The sequence below is a fragment of the Plodia interpunctella genome, chromosome 5, assembly GCF_027563975.2.
Source record: "Plodia interpunctella isolate USDA-ARS_2022_Savannah chromosome 5, ilPloInte3.2, whole genome shotgun sequence".
NCBI classification, from domain to species: domain Eukaryota; kingdom Metazoa; phylum Arthropoda; class Insecta; order Lepidoptera; family Pyralidae; genus Plodia; species Plodia interpunctella.
This window is the reverse complement of record NC_071298.1, coordinates 586971-605781: the sequence shown is the minus strand read 5'-3', so window position 1 is coordinate 605781 and position 18811 is coordinate 586971. Positions and strand designations below refer to the sequence as shown.

General features: G+C 33.0%; 1 protein-coding gene across 1 annotated transcript in view; it reads left to right on the top strand.

Annotated features, from left to right (window-relative positions):
* The window catches only part of Nlg3 (Neuroligin 3), an 82712-nt gene extending 65140 nt beyond the window's left edge, over positions 1-17572 (top strand). The window contains exons 5-12 of the mRNA XM_053745622.1: positions 789-905; positions 1332-1457; positions 5666-5819; positions 8224-8436; positions 10355-10493; positions 12174-12325; positions 13989-14147; positions 14935-17572. Of these exons, the coding sequence (XP_053601597.1) occupies positions 789-905; positions 1332-1457; positions 5666-5819; positions 8224-8436; positions 10355-10493; positions 12174-12325; positions 13989-14147; positions 14935-15784 (1910 nt within the window). The 3' untranslated portion in view covers positions 15785-17572. The remainder of the gene's footprint in view (positions 1-788; positions 906-1331; positions 1458-5665; positions 5820-8223; positions 8437-10354; positions 10494-12173; positions 12326-13988; positions 14148-14934) is intronic.
* The last annotated feature ends 1239 nt before the right edge of the window (positions 17573-18811 follow it).

Here is an 18811-nt window from a genome sequence, read left to right as displayed (position 1 = left end):
GCGCCGTCGTCATTTATATAAAATGGCGTACTTTGCGTTTTTATGCGCAGATTCAAATTAACGCAAAAGTTGATTGCTACGACGCAAGTAGATTACAAAACAATGAACTAAATATCGGGTTAACTTATTAATACTTTATTATAACAGATAAAAAAAAAATTACGATAAAACTCCGAGCACACAAAATCCATAAAAAAAATTAAAAAGTATTTTTTTTTTTAAATAAGTAACACTTTAGAAATACTTTATGAAATAAAAATAAATATAATAAAATCTTAGCTAAACAGTTACGAATATTGTAAATATAAAAAGTGTTCTAAAAAAGCGATGTCTCCTTGGGGACGTCTGAGATTAAGTGCTTCATACAAAATCGCTTGCTTGTACAAGAATTACGTTGGATAAAATTCCCCGAGTAAGCGAAATTCGACGGTTTTGAGATAATCTCCGGGGAGATTGTCCATTCATTTCAATATTTAAGTAGTTAGGTATCTGTCTAAGCTATGGACAGGAAATGTACTTTTAATTTTTTCAAGAAATTCGTCTGAATTAATCTGTGCTTTCAATAGGTTACGATAACCTAACATATAATAAATCTATGGCGATGACCAATTCATTAGCCAGCCTTCTTCCCAGAAAGATGGAACTACCACACAATAATGGCGATTTAGGGTGATTTTTTTATTTAAATACTGGCTGCAAACGTTTTTTTCTTAAATGACAGGATTTAAGAAAAAAAAAAGTTTGCAGCCTGTATTTAAATAAATAAAAAATAAAATCTTTTGTTCCAGGACTCCTGTTTCACCGAGCGATCCTCATGTCTGGTTCAGGATTGAGCCCCTGGTCCCTAGTAGCCGATCCTAATAAGTACGCAGCGTTGGTGGCTAGCCATGCCAACTGTTCTCCAGGTTAGTACAATTGACTAGTTAATATTGAATAGTTACTAAAAGAATATTCAAAAATATATCGCGCTCGTCAGGACTTGTTTCTGGATCTAAGCTCGCCCAATGCAGTGTATGAATATGACTTATTGTTAGAAGATAATATGAAAAATATCAACTAATATCGCATGACCAGTCGATTTTTTAAAATTTTTTGAAATGAATATATTATAATGGCCGGTGGCTCCATATAGTGATTGATGTGAGGTTGTTATGTCATTATTTTGCATTTTTTATTATAAAATAATTACAATGTGAAATTTTAATCTGAATTTTTAATAAACACACCATAACAATTTGTTTTTTTTTTTTTTACTGAATCCATACGTATTTTATATAGGAGTTATGAAAATCGTGTCTGTTCAGATTTAAATTAAAAATGTGTTGTTTCAGAATTGAATCCACCCGACCTCTTGCGCTGCCTCCGAGAGAGGCCGCTCGAAGCGCTCCTGTCAGCACCAGTGCAAGCGCCCGACTTCGCTTACGCTTTCGGCCCGAGTGTTGATGGCGTCGTTATTGGTACGTCAGTTGTTGTGTTACTCACGAAAAGTTCGCCGAACTTGGGCGAGTTCGGCATACATTTGGTGATACGCTGGTTTTCGGTGAATATATAGCCCTCATACAAATTACGCATTGGTCATGCATTCGCGTGTTCAACACAATTTTTTCTTTTAGACTCGCGTTTTCCTAGTATTTTTCTCAACTATACCATCTTGAAGCTCATTTCCGCTTAATAAGTATCAAAATTTTGAAGATTCGGTTATGATTTTACGACCACCTGCCTGATGCCAAGCCTCTTTAGGTGTGCTGTTGCAACTAAGGCTTGTTATGACTTAGTCGTTCGATTTCTAAAGGAGAATATGTAGTGGAATAATCCTATTTGAACAATTTTTTTACTTAGGTGTATTTATTATTACTGTAAACAGTATCGATCGACAACGGGCGAAAGTCCCAATTATACTGTTGAACTAAATCGAGAATGATTTATTATGAACAATAATACGCTCTGCCAAGTAATAAATAACTTAAATCAACACGAAAGTGAACAAAAAAATAAAGAGAGTCGCGCGTGGGACGAATAGAGTCGTGTTTTGAATATTTTATTATGCAAATAATATTGAGGTCTCCATGTTCAAGTAATTTAAAGAAACGTTTTTTTATTTGTATTAGGATCACTTTAATAACGAAAATAATCATATTAACTTTTTTGAATTGAGACCCATAAAATACACTATACCTAAATGAGTAAATTTGTATTTCCTTAACGAAAAATGTACTTAAAATTTGCTTTTAGCATAGCGTTAATTAAATTACTTAAATTTATAAGCTTTAACAGAAAAGATTTTAAGAATTTAGTCTCTTAATTAAAGAAAAATATTTTCTTCAATATAAATTTAATTTAACAGGTAAATCTCAATACGACAAATCTTATAAAACGTTATTTTTGATGTTGAACAGGAGCTAACAAGAGATAACATTCGCGTCTTTTTTTTAATATATTTTTTAATTTAATTTTCATATTGACACGGCGGCATTCCTATGCAGCAACCATATTACTGGCCATATACAACGAATTTTTCAATAAATTTCAATTTTCCTCTCATGCAGACTTTCACACTTGATAAATTGCTATAAAACTCAGCTAATTCAGGTTTATCTCGTGTACAGTTTCAAACAAGGGCCATTCATCAAATTCTTTCCCCTATGGGCGACAGCATTGAGTTTATTCCGTATTCGAAGTCTCACAACTTGCCAAAGACAATAATAACCAACTCGTCGATTGGTTTGGTGAAGTTTGGGAAATTCTGTTATTCATCTTGACAGTATATTGAATGAGTTATTTGTGGAGATTGAAATAGAAATGGGATTGATGAAGAAAATAAGTAGAAATACACAATACAATCTATAATAATGTTAGAAAAGAATGTATGAGATTAGTTTTTTCAACCAAGGTTGAAATTATTAACAGACATTGCTAATAGTTAATCATCAATAAGTTTGTGTTCGATTGGCGGTAAAATTACGTATAGTTCAAGAAAATATACAAAAATAATCTTTGTTATTAAATAACAAATATTATTTTTGTATATTTTCTTACAAAAATAATCTTTGTTATTAAATAACAAAGATTATTCTTGTATATTTTCTTGGACTATGTATATTTTACCGCCAATTTTAATTAAAATTAAGTTAAATTTTAACACCATTACATATTTTATTACATAAAAACGTATACGGAATAATGTTTTTCTCAATTGAAAAGTTAATTTCTCAAGCCATTTTTCTTCAAGAAATACCAACTGAACATTCACTTATGTCTTAAACGAAACTATTAATCATCTCTGGTCCGTCACTTGTCAATGTTATGGATACCGCGTTATTACAAAAACTTCATATAAGCTATAATCCCGCAATATGTTGTAGTTGCTAAAGTTGTAAGCAATAGAGCAGCGGTGTTGTATCTTCTACTCTGTAAGCATTTTCGTTGTCAACCAATGCGCGTCCACGTATTATTAAATTGTCTCGCCAAGTTTTCTCATCTTGGGAACGACAACATTTTCACTCAGCCCACTTTACTGTTCTAACGATTTTTAGGGTTCTCAGATCAAAATAGCGCGTTTAGAACCCTTTTACTAAGAAGAGAGCGTTAGAAACGTTTTCGATTTGAAGCTATAAATTCTGTTTATAACACGGGCCACGAAGGAAAGTGAGATTGGAGAAAAATTGACAGTAGCTACTATGGCCACCGAAATCTTTATAGTAGACTGTGACTACATTGTGTAATGGAAAACTATAATAATACTTTGCAATAAATTCCTTTATCTAGTGTAGAATGATTTGGAAAGAGGATTTTTTAGTTTTCTCTAATAAAAGAAATTGGTAAAAACACTTTAAATTCAGACCGGTTCGAACTGAAGAATATAATATCTGAATATCGTAATTGGCGTAAGGAACATTTGGCCACATCGATCATAAATCACTTGCGTTATTGGTACACATTTTTTCTAGGTATCTAGACTGGTCGGTGCGGAACCTTGAATTTGCAAATCCAATCCACACTTAACTGAGTCTTATTGCTTTCGATTTAGCCTCTTGTTATCCAATTCCGTGCTAATATTTCCCGGCTAAAGTTATGACTGCCGATGAGTACACTAACAATACAGCGTTTAATTGAATGAGTTTACGAACTTGGCGAATTGTTTTCGTTTCCTCAGTATAAACAGTTTTGCCAAGGAATTTATTAAGGGTGTCTCGTATACGTAGAACTGCGACGTAGTACTGGACGGGAAGTAATTTCATAAAACCCAGTTTTTTGTTTGTTCTCCCTTATAAAGTCAACCGAAAAGTAATGTTCAGTTTACATGATATCCTTACATATTATAAAACTCTGTCTGTTCGCGATAAACTCAAAAACTACAGCACGGATTTTCATGCGGTTTTCACCAATAGATAGTATTAGTCCACTCGAACGAAGTCGGCACGGGCAGCTAGTTTTCTTGTAAAAGTCTATAATATAATAATTATAACAGAAAGTTGTTTCGGTCGAGAATAGGATTCTTTGTTTTATGATTCTCCTAGTCAAACTCCATACAATACAGAAACATTTCATGCACATAATAAGCAATATACAATTATACTAACTTGAAAATACTAGGCATATTTTCAAAACATCACTATGAAACGTACCTACCTATTTTGTTTTTTCTTAGTCTTGATATGAAGTTACGATCGATTTCTTATGTTCATAAGACACACGTATCTCTCCAGGCACCATTCCAATTACATTCCAACCTTATGTAGGCTCCACATTATCGCCGAACTAAAACTAATCGCACAATACATTGCGTTGTTTTTAAACGTGTTTTTATTTACCACAATGAAAAACCAGCAATGTATCCGCTAAATTTGGCGAACTTTTCGCGGAAAGTGTGTAGCCGGCATAGTTTTTGAATCACTCAAAAACGAATAGGATTATCAAACGAAACATAAAGTATGCTAAAACAAAATGTATGTCACAAAGTTGTATAATTGTATGCTCTAAATTTTGTGATATTTCTGTATACCCACTACCCACTATTAAAAGCATTTACAAAATCATGTTGTTATTTAACACAATTACATAATTTATTACATAAAAACGTACACGGAATAATCTTTTTCTTAATTGAAAAGTTAATTTCTCAAGTAATTTTTTTTTCTCCAAAAAATACCAACTGAACATTCAATTATAATGTTTTGAACGAACTATTAATCATCTCTGATCACGTCACTTGTCAATGCGATGGATACCGCGTTATTATAAAAACTTCATATAAAGCTATAATCCGGCAAAATGTTTTTTTTTTATTATTTTTATTTAATAACATGGACCACAAACAAGTTCACAGTAAAAAAAGACAATCAAGTAACATTGTATATCTAGTTAAATATTACTATGGACTCAACAACACAGATGGTCACAATTTAAGTAAATAGTTATTACAAGTTGTGGAGGACAGGAATCTAGGCAAAATACAAAACGTATAAGACGAAAGTTTAGACCTAACTTATCACTAACAAGCTCGCAACATAACACTTTTATCATTCGAAAGTGTATGAGTTCGAGCATATAAACAAGTGAGGAATGAAAAGAATAGATCTGTATCCTGTATCACTCGCTATATTCGCCACGATTGTACAGAAAGTAACAGATGTTGTAGTTGAATGAAAGTTATTTTTTAATACAGACACCGGAGATCTTCTGATTAACCCGGATCCAAATGGGTACGAATGGGGAGGGCAGACCGTCGCCAGACTACCCACCGGGAAACACGGCCAGAATGCGATCAACATCATTAACGCTGTGCTGATGAGGAAGAGCGCTATCGCACAACTGACCAAGTAAGTCTGTCTCTCTCTTTCGCCCTCACATATTCCCGATTACATTCGGCCGCAAGCCTTATGCCCCCGTTTTTACTTTTATTTATACTTTTTAACTTTATTACAAAAACATGTGAAAGGCAGACTTAAAGTCTAATCCTGTTAATCATAAAATATAATTAAAAAGTAAAAAAGAGTAATTATTATATTATATCTTAAGTATACGTGCACTTCTCTAAATTTCTTTTTACATTTTTCTATTATTTAAATCAATATGTTTTTAATGTTTTTATTTTTATCGCTTTTCATAATTGTTTATTACACACGTTTTAGCTTTTAAACTCCTGAAACACAGGGTGATTTTCACCCTAGCTCAGGCAACATTTATTTCTGTACTTTTTTGTTATACATGTACAATTGTAACATAGCTATTAAGATACTTGAATAAAGATTTTTATTTATTTATTTAAAAGCATACTTTAAGCTCAAATATGTTTTGTCACTATCGCACTATGTAATATTTGCCATGTACAGACAGAGACAAAACATAGCGTAAAGTATGTGTAGAAGACAGCGTCAGCTGGTTCAAATTATATTTCAATGGATATAATTGCGTGAGTTAAACGATGCAGCAGTTTTTTGCAACCTTTATTTTTCTCAACAGTTTATTTTGAACGACACCGTCAATATAGTTTTTTTTTCTTTAAGAAAACGTCAAAACCTATTGAGGTTTTAAGTCAATGTGGCCATCGCCAACAGTATGTTTTAACTTTTTTATAAACAACAGGGTAAGGTTTTGTTAGCTTCGTGACCAGCAGGATTTAGATGGCGAAAAAAAACTCAGGAATACCTTTGTTGTACTATATTGCGATACAAACTGAGACGAAGATCCCTATCTTCATCTCAGTTTGTAATTCCCTAATTACAGGCACAATTAGCTTATATATGAACTTAAGAATAGCTTGCGCCATCTAGAACTAAAATAATTAACCAATTGAAGTAACATCCGTAGGTTTATCTTAAAGTATTATTATAGATAATCGATATTTATTTTCTCCTTGTAGTCTGTGCAATCTAAAGCCACCTAGTGAAGGTGGCGGCAGTGTGATAACAGGTTTCTACCAGTCAACCAATAGGTCGTGCAGAATATAAAGGATTTTATTGTCTACCAAGACTTTTCTCTACCCTCAGTTGCCTAATGCGATATCCTTCCTCGAGTATGTACTGCGAAAGAATATGGAGTAGTCATATTCCAGTATGGAACTACACTCCGCAAGTGATCATACAAGTAAATAAATAAATATATTAGGACAAATCACACAGATTGCGCTAGCCCCAAAGTAAGTTCTAGACTTGTGTTATGGGATACTAACTCAACGATACTATATTTTATAACAAATATATATATAGATAAACATCCAAGACTCGGGACATTCAGAAAAAGATCATTTTCCATCATGACCCGACCGGGGATCGAACCCGAGACCTCTCGGTTCAGGGGCAAGAACCTTACCACGCCACCAAGGTCGTCTGTTTAAGCCGAGGAAGTATAATTACAAAGGTATTGAACCATAAACCTTCATCAAACTTGACTCAAACAACATGTCAAATTACATGGATGGTCAATGGATGACAACCTGTTAAATAAAATAGAATGATCACTGTTAAATAAAATAGAATGAGAGAATGAATGAGTTCTGTTTTATCTACACCCAGCTGTACATATTCCACGATAATTTTATTCCCTAACTTTAAAATTCCCATACGAATGTAACATAAACGATAAAATTATATTCATTAGTCAACATTAATTGTTACAATGCAAATAAAAATCTCTAACACGAACGAAGCAGTAACTATTAAATTTATTAATACTAAATTACAAATATCAACTTGCCTTAACAAGTTCCAGATCTTATCAGAGCAATTAAACAAGAATTTTAGTGGTATTTTCTAGAATATAGCACAAAAATATTCGTTTAATTGCTAGTGGTATAAAAAATATGTTATATATTTTCAGTGGTAAAGTTGGAAAACACGTCTACTTTTGATGACCGTTTATTTTACGAGCACAAATTTTTACAGGCTAAAAATAATATAATTATTTCCTACATAACTTGTACTTTTACTATCAACTTATTTTTTGTTTTCAAGTTCTATTATTTTAAGGATAGCAGGTTGCTGGTGATCTGCTTTAATGTGTTTAGTTAATATTTTTGACTTAAAATATCAACATTTTAATTTTGCATTAAATTTTATCTTCTAACAAAAAGCCTAATCCTAGTGACGTAAAAATTTACTGTCACTCGAACACAAAGAAAAATGGCGCCAATTAAAAATATGGGTCCTGAAAGTATTTATTATAAATAGAATCGAAAGAATTAAATACAATTACAAAATATTCAACCATTGCGTGTTCACACAGATACGACCTGATGTTCGGTGTAACAAAAGCGGAAGCCTACTTCGCGTTTAGCGGTGACGACGTCCAATACGGCATCGAAGCCGACAGGAGATCGAAAATCCTCAAGTCTTTCGTTAGGAACACGTACAGCTATCATCTCTCAGAGATACTGGCCACTATCATCAACGAATACACTGACTGGGAGAGGCCGGTGCAACATCCTATCAATATACGGTAAGTCATAGCTAGTTTTTTTAAATAGCAACCATCATTAAATAACAACAATCACTTTTGAGAATTTAAATATGGAATACCATTTAAGCACCTTTTAAGTGCCTGCTTTCTGTCCTAGGATCTTTTGCCACAGTACCCTGTAATACACTGACATTCTCCGCCATTATAGATGTTATTGTAAATTCAAATAGTGTCTTTAAATCGAGTTTAAAAATAAAATCATGTAATCTAATCTTTTAAATACGTATTTGTACATTACAAAAAAGATTCTGATCAAAACTAATAAACATTGTTAATGAAAATAACAACATTTATCACGTTAGTCAATTAAGTATGATTACAGACGGAAAAATATTATAGAAGACTTTTAATGGAAATAAACTGTATTTTAACGATAGACAACTATATAATTAATACAACTATGTATGTAGTAGATTACATTGGCAATGTTTCTTTAAAAATAAGCTTAACTAATATTAAAAATTTTAAAATGTCTAACAAATTCGGGCGTAATGTTTATGGCATTCACGTTTCTGAAAGTATAATAAACACTGAATTAAGTTAAATCAAACTTAGCTAAAACATTTTTGTAGTTACTATAATTTAAAAGCTTTTAAGTTTACCCTTACCGCATTAGCAAATTTAAATTAGTGGTTGGAAACGCGTTCGTAATACTGTTTAAACTGTGATTCACTACAGCCAAAGTCGGGAGCGTGGTGCGAGGCGAGTGCTATTTATTTGTTTGCATTCATAAGCGTAGCAATATTTTTCAATGATTTTAAAGGATTTACAACTCGGAACTCCGAATCGTGTGGCAGGGAGCCAAAAATATTGGTTTTACTGCTGCGGTACTAATATTTTGTCGAAAAAAAAACATTAGGGGTGTGAGTTATTGATATATCCGTAACGAAATATGCATTAAAAAAAAAGGATTTATTAACGAAGTTTTGGCGCTACGGTTAGGTACATAAAATAATAAAATTGCAGCGTTGAGTGGCATTTTATTATCCGTATAGAATAATGGTTGATTGCGCATAAAACTGTAGAGTGAAAAACCTGATAATAACCAATAAAATATGTCTTTTAAAAATCGGTATATTTAGGTAAAATATTCTATAATAGGTAGATTACTTTCAATTTTACACCAACTCTTATAATGTTTAAATTAAAGGAAGCCGATGTGAGATAATAAAATCGAATACTAAGATTTGATAATAGCGTTTAATTTATCAAATTAAATGCGGCATGTAGCAAGAAAATGTGTTTAATTATCATTAAAATTATGAACATTTTCAACACACTCCCGGATCCTGGCAACCCTAGAGATTAAAGGTTTTAGCGTAAAAATAATTTAGCTAACAAATCCCTGGATCAAAACTTCAACAATTTATTACTGGGCAAAGGCAATTACTTACTAAATACCCGTTTTCGTGGCAATTCAGAATTTTAAATGTCGTCGGTATAAAGTCCCAACCCATGTATGGGTTTCTGATGAGAGTGCACGGTTTTGTCGATTTTTTTTTTTTTGAAATTTTCGTTCCCTCTGTCCCGTTTCAGCTAAAATAAATATATTAACTGTGGCTGATATCAAATAATCCTTGCAAGTGTGAGCATAACATTGCTCAATTTCTAAAGTGTAGATGGAATGAAACAATTTCTGAATCCAGCTTTTTCATTCGGTTTGTTTTCAGTTCATTTCTAATATTTTTTGAAAATAAAATTTTACAGAATACCAGTAAAGATTTTCTTAAAACAATACTTTTTATTTACATGACTTTGGAAATCTAAAACATAATATTTAAATAACAAAAAAAACAATGAATTACTCATAACAAACTTGAAAGACAGGCTGCAAATATACACTTCTTCTTGCACCAAAATTAAAAATAGAATTTCAAGTATATTATTTTGTCAACAGAGACGAAACATTGGAGGCGTTGAGCGATGCGCAAGTGGTGGCCCCTATAGTTTTGACAGCTGACACCCATTCGGCGTTGAGAAGAAACTCCTATTTGTACGTGTTCGACTACCAGAGCAAGTTTGGAGATTACCCTCAGGTTTGATTTTATTGTATTTTTTTTAATATTCCACATCCGCATAAATACTTTGTCATATTTTTCTATCTGTTCTAAAAATTCTAACTAGATTTTAATCTTCTGTTCCTGGTTCGACTGGTAAATATGTCAATATCAAAATGAAAAAAGGAGTACCATTTTGAGTAAATCCATATATAATTTTAGAAATGCAAAAGTCTGTCTATCTATCTACCTATCACGTTAATACGACTAAACCACTGGGCCGATTTGGATTTGATGATAGCAAATGACCCGTCAAACATATATGGGCATAGCTGCGGCCAACAAATAGTAGTAAATAATTTCAAACATTGAAGGTAAAGCATTTAATCAGACTGATGTTGATTCATAAAGCTAGAGTCTTTTAATGCAATTAGTTGAAAACCTTTACATGTTAGTACTCACTGAACAAACATACTGTCGAGGTAACTAAATTCACCTTTGGACTACCTTATTGGCTTATTAATTAACATGCCTCCGTTGGAGAAAATGAGACTACAACGTGTGTTAATATTGTAATAACTAAATTAAAGAGGATCCGTCGACTACCAATACACCTTACGTCACGTGTTCACTTAAAATGGACGTGTAATATTCTGCAAGCAGGACAAATTGGAGAGGATCCTCCACGTGTCAAAGTTCCATCACTGCTCGTGTTATAATTGATTTATTACATAAAATAAGGCTGTTCGATGCTGTGGATTATTAAAGGCGAGGAAATTGGTATTTTAGCAATTTATTTTTGACGAAATCAATATAAACTAACTAGTAATCTCATGCTAAACATACTAAGCTTCGTTTCCGATGGTTTGTTTTCTCTCTCTTTTTTGACTGTTCTTCTCTCTTGTTTGACTTCTTAGCAGTGTTCGTTTCGAAAATATAGCTTGCAGCCATAACATTAATCACAATAACAATAATTTGTTATGGCTACAAGCTATATTTTCGAAACGAACACTGCTAAGAAAAAATGCCAAATGAAACCTATAATATATTTATTCATAAGCTTTGGTCCTTATAATGACAAAAAGTCTATTAGTTCCACTCGCTATGATATGGTCAAATAATGAAATAATTTGAACATGGTTGTTATCGACGTAGGAGTTAAAGACTATTCAGTTAGGTAGGGTTTGAGGTTTAAAAAAAAAATAAAAGAAATAAGTACTTACTCGGAGTTTATTTGTATCCAAATGAAACATATCCAACACAAATCTAAGTTAAGTAATATCATTATTTCTTATTTATGAATATTTCACAGTAATTGCACAATGAAACCACATTTATTTATCTATGACGCAAGACAACCTCTGCTCTTCACAGTCAAAATCATAATGCCCGCTTGTCTGCTTGCACGTGGCTCACCCCACCGTCCCCTCTCTTATATCTCTGTGGTGGGGCGAATCACGCGCAAGAATGACAGTTACATTCAAAACAATAACTATTTTCCAAAAGATAGTTTTTGATTCCTTAAAATTAAATGGAAATTCCATCAATAAATAATTAAAAATGAAGTAAAATATTTATAATTATTAATATTGCGAATTAACATGGTATACGATGTTTTATATATGTTTAAGTGAGCGTATGCTGATGCGTCAAATGTTGGCGAAAACTATGTGAAGAGAGATGGAGCGATATTTTTAGAAATCGACATTTTGTCCACAGCGCCAAGGATGCATCCACGGGGAAGAGTTGCCATACATCTTCGGAGCCCCGCTGGTGGGTGGGCTGGCCCACTTCCCCAGGAACTATACGAAGGCTGAAGTGGCCTTATCCGAGTCTGTTATGTTATACTGGGGCAACTTCGCAAAGACTGGGTAAGTAAGTGGGTTTGTTTAATGAGATGAAAACATTCTAGGCTCAAGCGGAAATCGAACACACGCTCCACGCTTGGTGATTATAGGTCTCGATAAATACCTCAGATAATGTGAAGGAATGTATTCGATGTTCAATAGAAACCAGATTTTTAAATCTCATTTCATTTAAAATTTAGCATAGGTATAGCAGCAATTTTATATTTGAAATTTTTAAGGCTATCAATAGGCTAATAAAAAAAAATATATCTATATATTACGTACTATTATATCACTAAAAGCGGGTATTTATATTTTAGAATTAAAACTACTTTGATTGCATTCAAAACCGTTTAGTAGCTAATTGAAATGATTAATTCGACAACCGCATTCAGTTAGAGAGTCGCCAAAGCGAGTTTTCAATGAATGAAACGGAAAATTCAAAATCTTTGAAGTAGGTAATTGATATTATACGAAACTAAAACGTATATTCTTTTAAACATTTTGTACTAAAGGTTATAAAATGTTTAAATTTTTACTTTGTAAATGTGTTTACTTTTTCTTCTGTCACTCTATAAAATGGGAAGGCCTTTGCCCAGGCAGGCATTTATTACCTGTGATCCAAGCTTCGCTTGGAGGTGTAATAGTATACAATTTTATGGCTAGGTACTGTTATGCAGTTAATAAAGGTAGGAGGTATTTCACGCGTCTCAGAATTTCTAAAATTTTCCAAGTACCTATAAGTTTTTCTAGAAAATTATTTTTCAAGTGTCTACTAGGAATCTGCTCTTACGGTCTACCAATTTTAATATTGCCAGTGATTTAATATTGCCACTGTGACAATTCTTATACGTATATATAAATATGTACATAGTGTACAAAAGTTGCAACAAAAATGAGAGATAGCAAGTTCATAAAAAGTGTTGCTATATGTTTAGCCAAGATTAATTAATATGAGTATGGAGTAAAAATAATTTAAAATGACGACGGTGGCGCAGTGGTAAAGTGCTTGCCCCTGAACCGAAAGGACCCGGGTTCGATCCCCGGTCGGGTCATGATGGAAAATGTTCTTTTTCTGATTGGCCCGGGTCTTGGATGTTTATCTATATATGTATTTGTTATAAAATATAGTATCGTTGAGTTGGTATCCCATAACACAAGTCTCGAACTTACTTTGGGGCTAGCTCAATCTGTGTGATTTGTCCTAATATATTTATTTATTTAAAATTTTGATATTGGTTTACATTCGGACATTGTTATTGATGAATGTATATTATATGTACTTAATGATAACATAAACAGATAATGAAATTGGATAACCCTTCGAGCCAGGAGACAATAAAGACAATTATACTACAGTAGGAACGCGGTCCGATAGGGCAGTGCGAGAACTGAGTAGTAGTTTATGGTTTTGATATTGGTTAACGCCCAAGCAATGTTATCATTTATTTTGAACTAGGTTTTGCCCGCGGCTTCGCTCGTGTTTATTTTCGGGGATGAAAGGTACCCTGTCCCTACTCCATACTTCATACTACATGTATGCAATTTCAAGAAGATTGATTTAGTAGATAGAGCGTGAAGAGGTAACAAACAAACTTACTTTCGCGTTTATAATATTAGTTAGGATTTAGTTGACGTCGTAAAATAATAATTTAACTTAGATATATTAAAATATCGTTTCACACAGGAATCCGAACGAAGCGCAAGAGAGCGATCCAATCCGCGCCGGGCGTCAAGAACGTGTGCGCATGAAGAACATGGAGTGGACTGCCTATGAAGCCGTACATAAAAAGTACCTCAACATCGACACTAAGTCCAAGCTCAAGAATCACTATAGGGCTCATAGGTAGGAATGAACTGTTATTTCAGGAATACAGGAACACGTGGAATTAAATTGATCTAGTTGGATAGTGCCAAATATTCGCCGGAACGACCAAATTATGAAGTAAAATTATTTGCAGGGAAAGCTTAACGTCTTGGTCAATTTTAGATATAGGTTTGTGACATAAGTACCTACTAATGTAAGATTTGTAGGGGATGGTATTATGCTCTCAGAGAATACCTTCATCGCTTTTAGATGCATACAATTTGTAAAGAAATAAGTACATAACCATTTATTAAAAATGTAATGATGAAAAATAAATTCATATCAATTTACACAAAATTTACTTTTAAGATTTTTTGCTTCGTAATTTTATTAGGTTTAATTCACACAATACTTTAACACAATACGCTTTCATTTCGAACGGTACTCTGCTCCAATCAAACTTTGAATACGATACGTTTTTAGACTGTTTTAATTGAAAGTGATAAAGTAGCAATCCAATAAAATGTCATATAAACACTAATAGATTTCTATGCAAAAGTTAAATTTGTTTATCATACTTTATCAGTTCTGATTTTATATCGTCATGATTTTTGATAGGTTTTATCGGTTAGTTTATTTTAAAGTGCAATCAAAATACAATATCGATTTGTATATATAAAATTTTAAATGAAATTTTACTTAAAGACAAGATAAATCAAAATTAAGCATATAATTTAAATATTACGAAATAATATGCAGTTAGTTAATTAGGTATAGAAATTGAAATATAGAAGGTATAGATTACATCCAAAGTAATTGTTCACAGGCTATCATTTTGGCTGAATCTGGTGCCAGATCTTCACCGCCCGGGCGGTGATGACGTGCCCCCGTCTCATCACCAAATAGAACACGAGGATTCATCACCGCAGCCGACTCTGAAAACATTCAGCCCACCTTTCAGAAAAGCAACCGACATTGTCTTGACTGAAACTGGTCTTGCAACTAAAGTTCCTATACTAAACGTTGTGAATATAACGTCACCTCTAAACTTCAATATAATTGGTCTAAATCCACCAACACAAAGCAGCACAGGAACTGAAACGCACAAACTAGATATTTCCACTACAGCATCTCCTGAAGACGGATTTGCAGCTTATTCCACCGCATTAAGTGTTACAATAGCCATCGGCTGCTCATTACTCATCCTCAATGTCCTTATTTTCGCCGGAGTGTACTATCAAAGAGATAAAACAAGAATGAATGGCCAAGACGGGCCGAACGGCGCGCATTTGAAGAAGAGAGTTGAAAATGGACAGATGCCAAACAACATTTGCGGTGATTTAGAGGGCGCTCTGACCTATCAAACAAGTTTGAAGAATGATCCGGCCACGATATTGAGCCATCACCACACCCATTCACACCATCAATTACCGCCGCCCGAATTCGCAGATTTGCCTAGTAACAACGTCGCAAGTATGGCGACCTTGCCAAGAGCGCCGCCTCCTCCGAAAATAGGGAAAAGTAACATAAATACTTTAGCTAGCGGGCAGCTGCAGGAGAATCAACCTTTGTTATCAGCTCATCAGATGCAGATGATAAATACAAGTACGTTGACGAAGAAGAACACGCAGTTGAACGCCAAGTCGAACGTGACGATGGAGGAGTTGAGAGTGTGACGTCAGAGGGCATGACTGCAACGAGCCGGCAGTTGCAGCGACGTTGTCCACCACGACGAGATCGTGTGACTTGGGCCGGACCTTCTCAAGTGTGTGACAGATTACATATAAACAATGGACTAGACACAGAGGCGAAGGCGGCAAATAGTATCCTCAAAGTGAACAATATTGTTACGACAAACATTGCGATACACCTCTACGTCTCTGTGTATCTTTAGTGATTCTGTGCCGCTTGAACTTGGAAGGGTTATTAGTGACAATCATATCTGTATACTGAACACTTGTGTGTAATTCTAAATAGACATTTGGTGTAAATTATTGTAAATATAAATTAACGTTTGTACATAGTAAAGCAGCTCAGCCGCATATCCATCCTAAACACAATTATTGTAATCTCGAATTAGATGAATTATATGAAGATAATGTGATGAATAGTATTTATTTCAGTGTGTCTATAAAAAAATCCGTTATTGGAATAACCGTTAGGAAGTACAATGATTAAGTTTGGTATTCGGCAGTCTTGGTGCGGATAATGCTGTCTATCAAAGTGATTGAATCACATTGATTTTGTATTAGTAATGGTTTTGAATAGACGACTGAAGTAAGAATTGGGTATATAAATATCGTGTAAATTAGAAGTTCTGATATACGAAACACCAATTTTCGCAAGTTTATCAATTTAGAAGCAATAAAACTTTCATCGAAAAGGTCAGTAGTGTTCAATTTTTTTTACCTTTGTACCTATATTTTAATTTTGAAATAATGAATTGTCACAAGTGCGTTTTATGCTGTTTAACTTTCACTTTTTTTATAATTTTTTATATTTAATAATTTTTTTTCTTAATTTTATTTGCAACATATCATTGTTTTTTTTTTTCAATTTTGAAATTGACTTCTTTTGAGTTTAATAATATTAGGCATATAATAACGGAACAAAATTTAATTTGAAGTCTATTTATGTAAGTTGTGTTTCAAATACATTAAAGAGTAACTTTCATTTCTAATATAGACGGACCAATAGTGATTGTACATATGTAAATACATAGGAAGATGACAGGTTGTACCCCAGTTTGCAATACGACAAAAATAATTGTTTTGAAAATTTTCAAGATTTTATTTAGAAAGCTACATCTAATAGTTTTCTCAGTTATAATTGAAATATTAATTTCTGGTCTGTAGCGTACAAATTCAGTACTAGATATTTATGTTTCAATTATATTCTATCAAAAAAAACTCTTTAAATTTTAGTTCGATAATCAAAATCGTAAATTTACTGGTTTTATGGCACATTTCAGATATTTATTATCATTACCATTATATAGGCATAAAAATATTAAGTTGTCTTTGTTTACCTACGAAACCCTCTTATTAAGCATGTATGTATGTTTATAAAAATATATTATGTTCTGTAACATGAATTCTCAGAAACCATCAAAAAGTTAAAAGAAATATTTTTCTGTGTGTAACACCAATTTTTGAAATTGTTGACATTTCATCATCATAAATACTTCCATTAAAATGTTTTCCATTAATATTTATATTAGGATGTGTTATTATTATTATTAGAGTATGTATTAACATTTTTTTATGTACCTACTTAGAGTTTACTATTTAAAAGCAAATATATTAGGGAAATTTTGTTACATGAATTTGATGAATTTATTCGATATAATCGCCATCTTTTGTTAAAACAATAGTGTATAGTTAAATATCGGTAATGTCTGTACAGCGACAGCGTTATAAAATACCTACTTATTGAGAAGCAGACTAAAATTTTAATATAACAAATTGAAAATTTATCGTTTTTTATTTCATGCATTTAATTTGGTATGATCGATTTATTTCTGGGAACAAGTCCATTCACGTCCTTTTATAACTTACGTGAAATTAATTTGAATTTGGTTAAAGTGCAAGGGCTAACATATTTTGATTAACCCGTTGATCGCGGAGAATCCAGACAGAATAGACAAAAGACCGGCTACCAGGTAGGTGACGGGTTAAACTGCCGAATCAATATTTAACAGACTAATATCTACGGAATCTTCTTCATTCCTTAACAACACATTGCAATTGGGGTCAGTTCCCCTGTACACCTGAGCCAGACAACTCTACTCCATTAATCAGTGATATCTGTATACTTGTAAAGTTGTTTGCGCTAAGTATCAACCCAAGAACCTATAAAATATCTACCAGATACACACTCCATGGATTTTGCCAAAAAAAAAATTGTGAAAGTTTGAACATCTACTAACAGTAAGCCTTACGCATGCAAAAATAACGGGATGTTAGTGAAACTATTCTTTCAGTAAGTACTTTTGGAACTGATCAAACTTTACCCACTAAAGATGCATAGGCTCTAAAGTTACGCCAGGAGATATGTGGCAATAGCTACAACAATTAACTATTACGAGTAGGTACCTTTTTTAAATATTTTTTTTATATTAAGTAATTACCTTTATTATATTTACCTCGTTACTTTTAACATATGTTCTTTGTACAATAAAAATATCACAAACAAACAAACACACGGGGTCACTATTTTGTGCTAAAACTAATACTTTTAACTTATTATATTCTGCAAGCAATAAATTGGCAACATCGTAATCGACCATTTTTATGATCCACTGGCTCACCAATGAGGACCACGGCTGGGGAACTAGCCTTCTGGATGTATATGGAGTAAGCATTCCATTATTTTCCAAAAGAAATATGTATACGAATAAACATACATTACCTTGAAGCAAGATATATGGATACTCGAACATACATTACCTTGAAACAAGATGTATTCTTATACCTATCAAAACATAAAAGACTACCATTGTAAATAGATCTTATTTCCACGACTAACTAAATTAATTTTGAGATGCAAATATCTTAGATCTCCTTGGAAAAGAAAGACGACAAAATTTCAGTTTATGCTCTATGTCAATCTTTCGCAATCTCGATCCACTTCTATCAATATCAGTGCATTTAAAGTATTTCCTACAGGCGTGTTTCGCCCCATGACCTACTCCATTAGAGCCA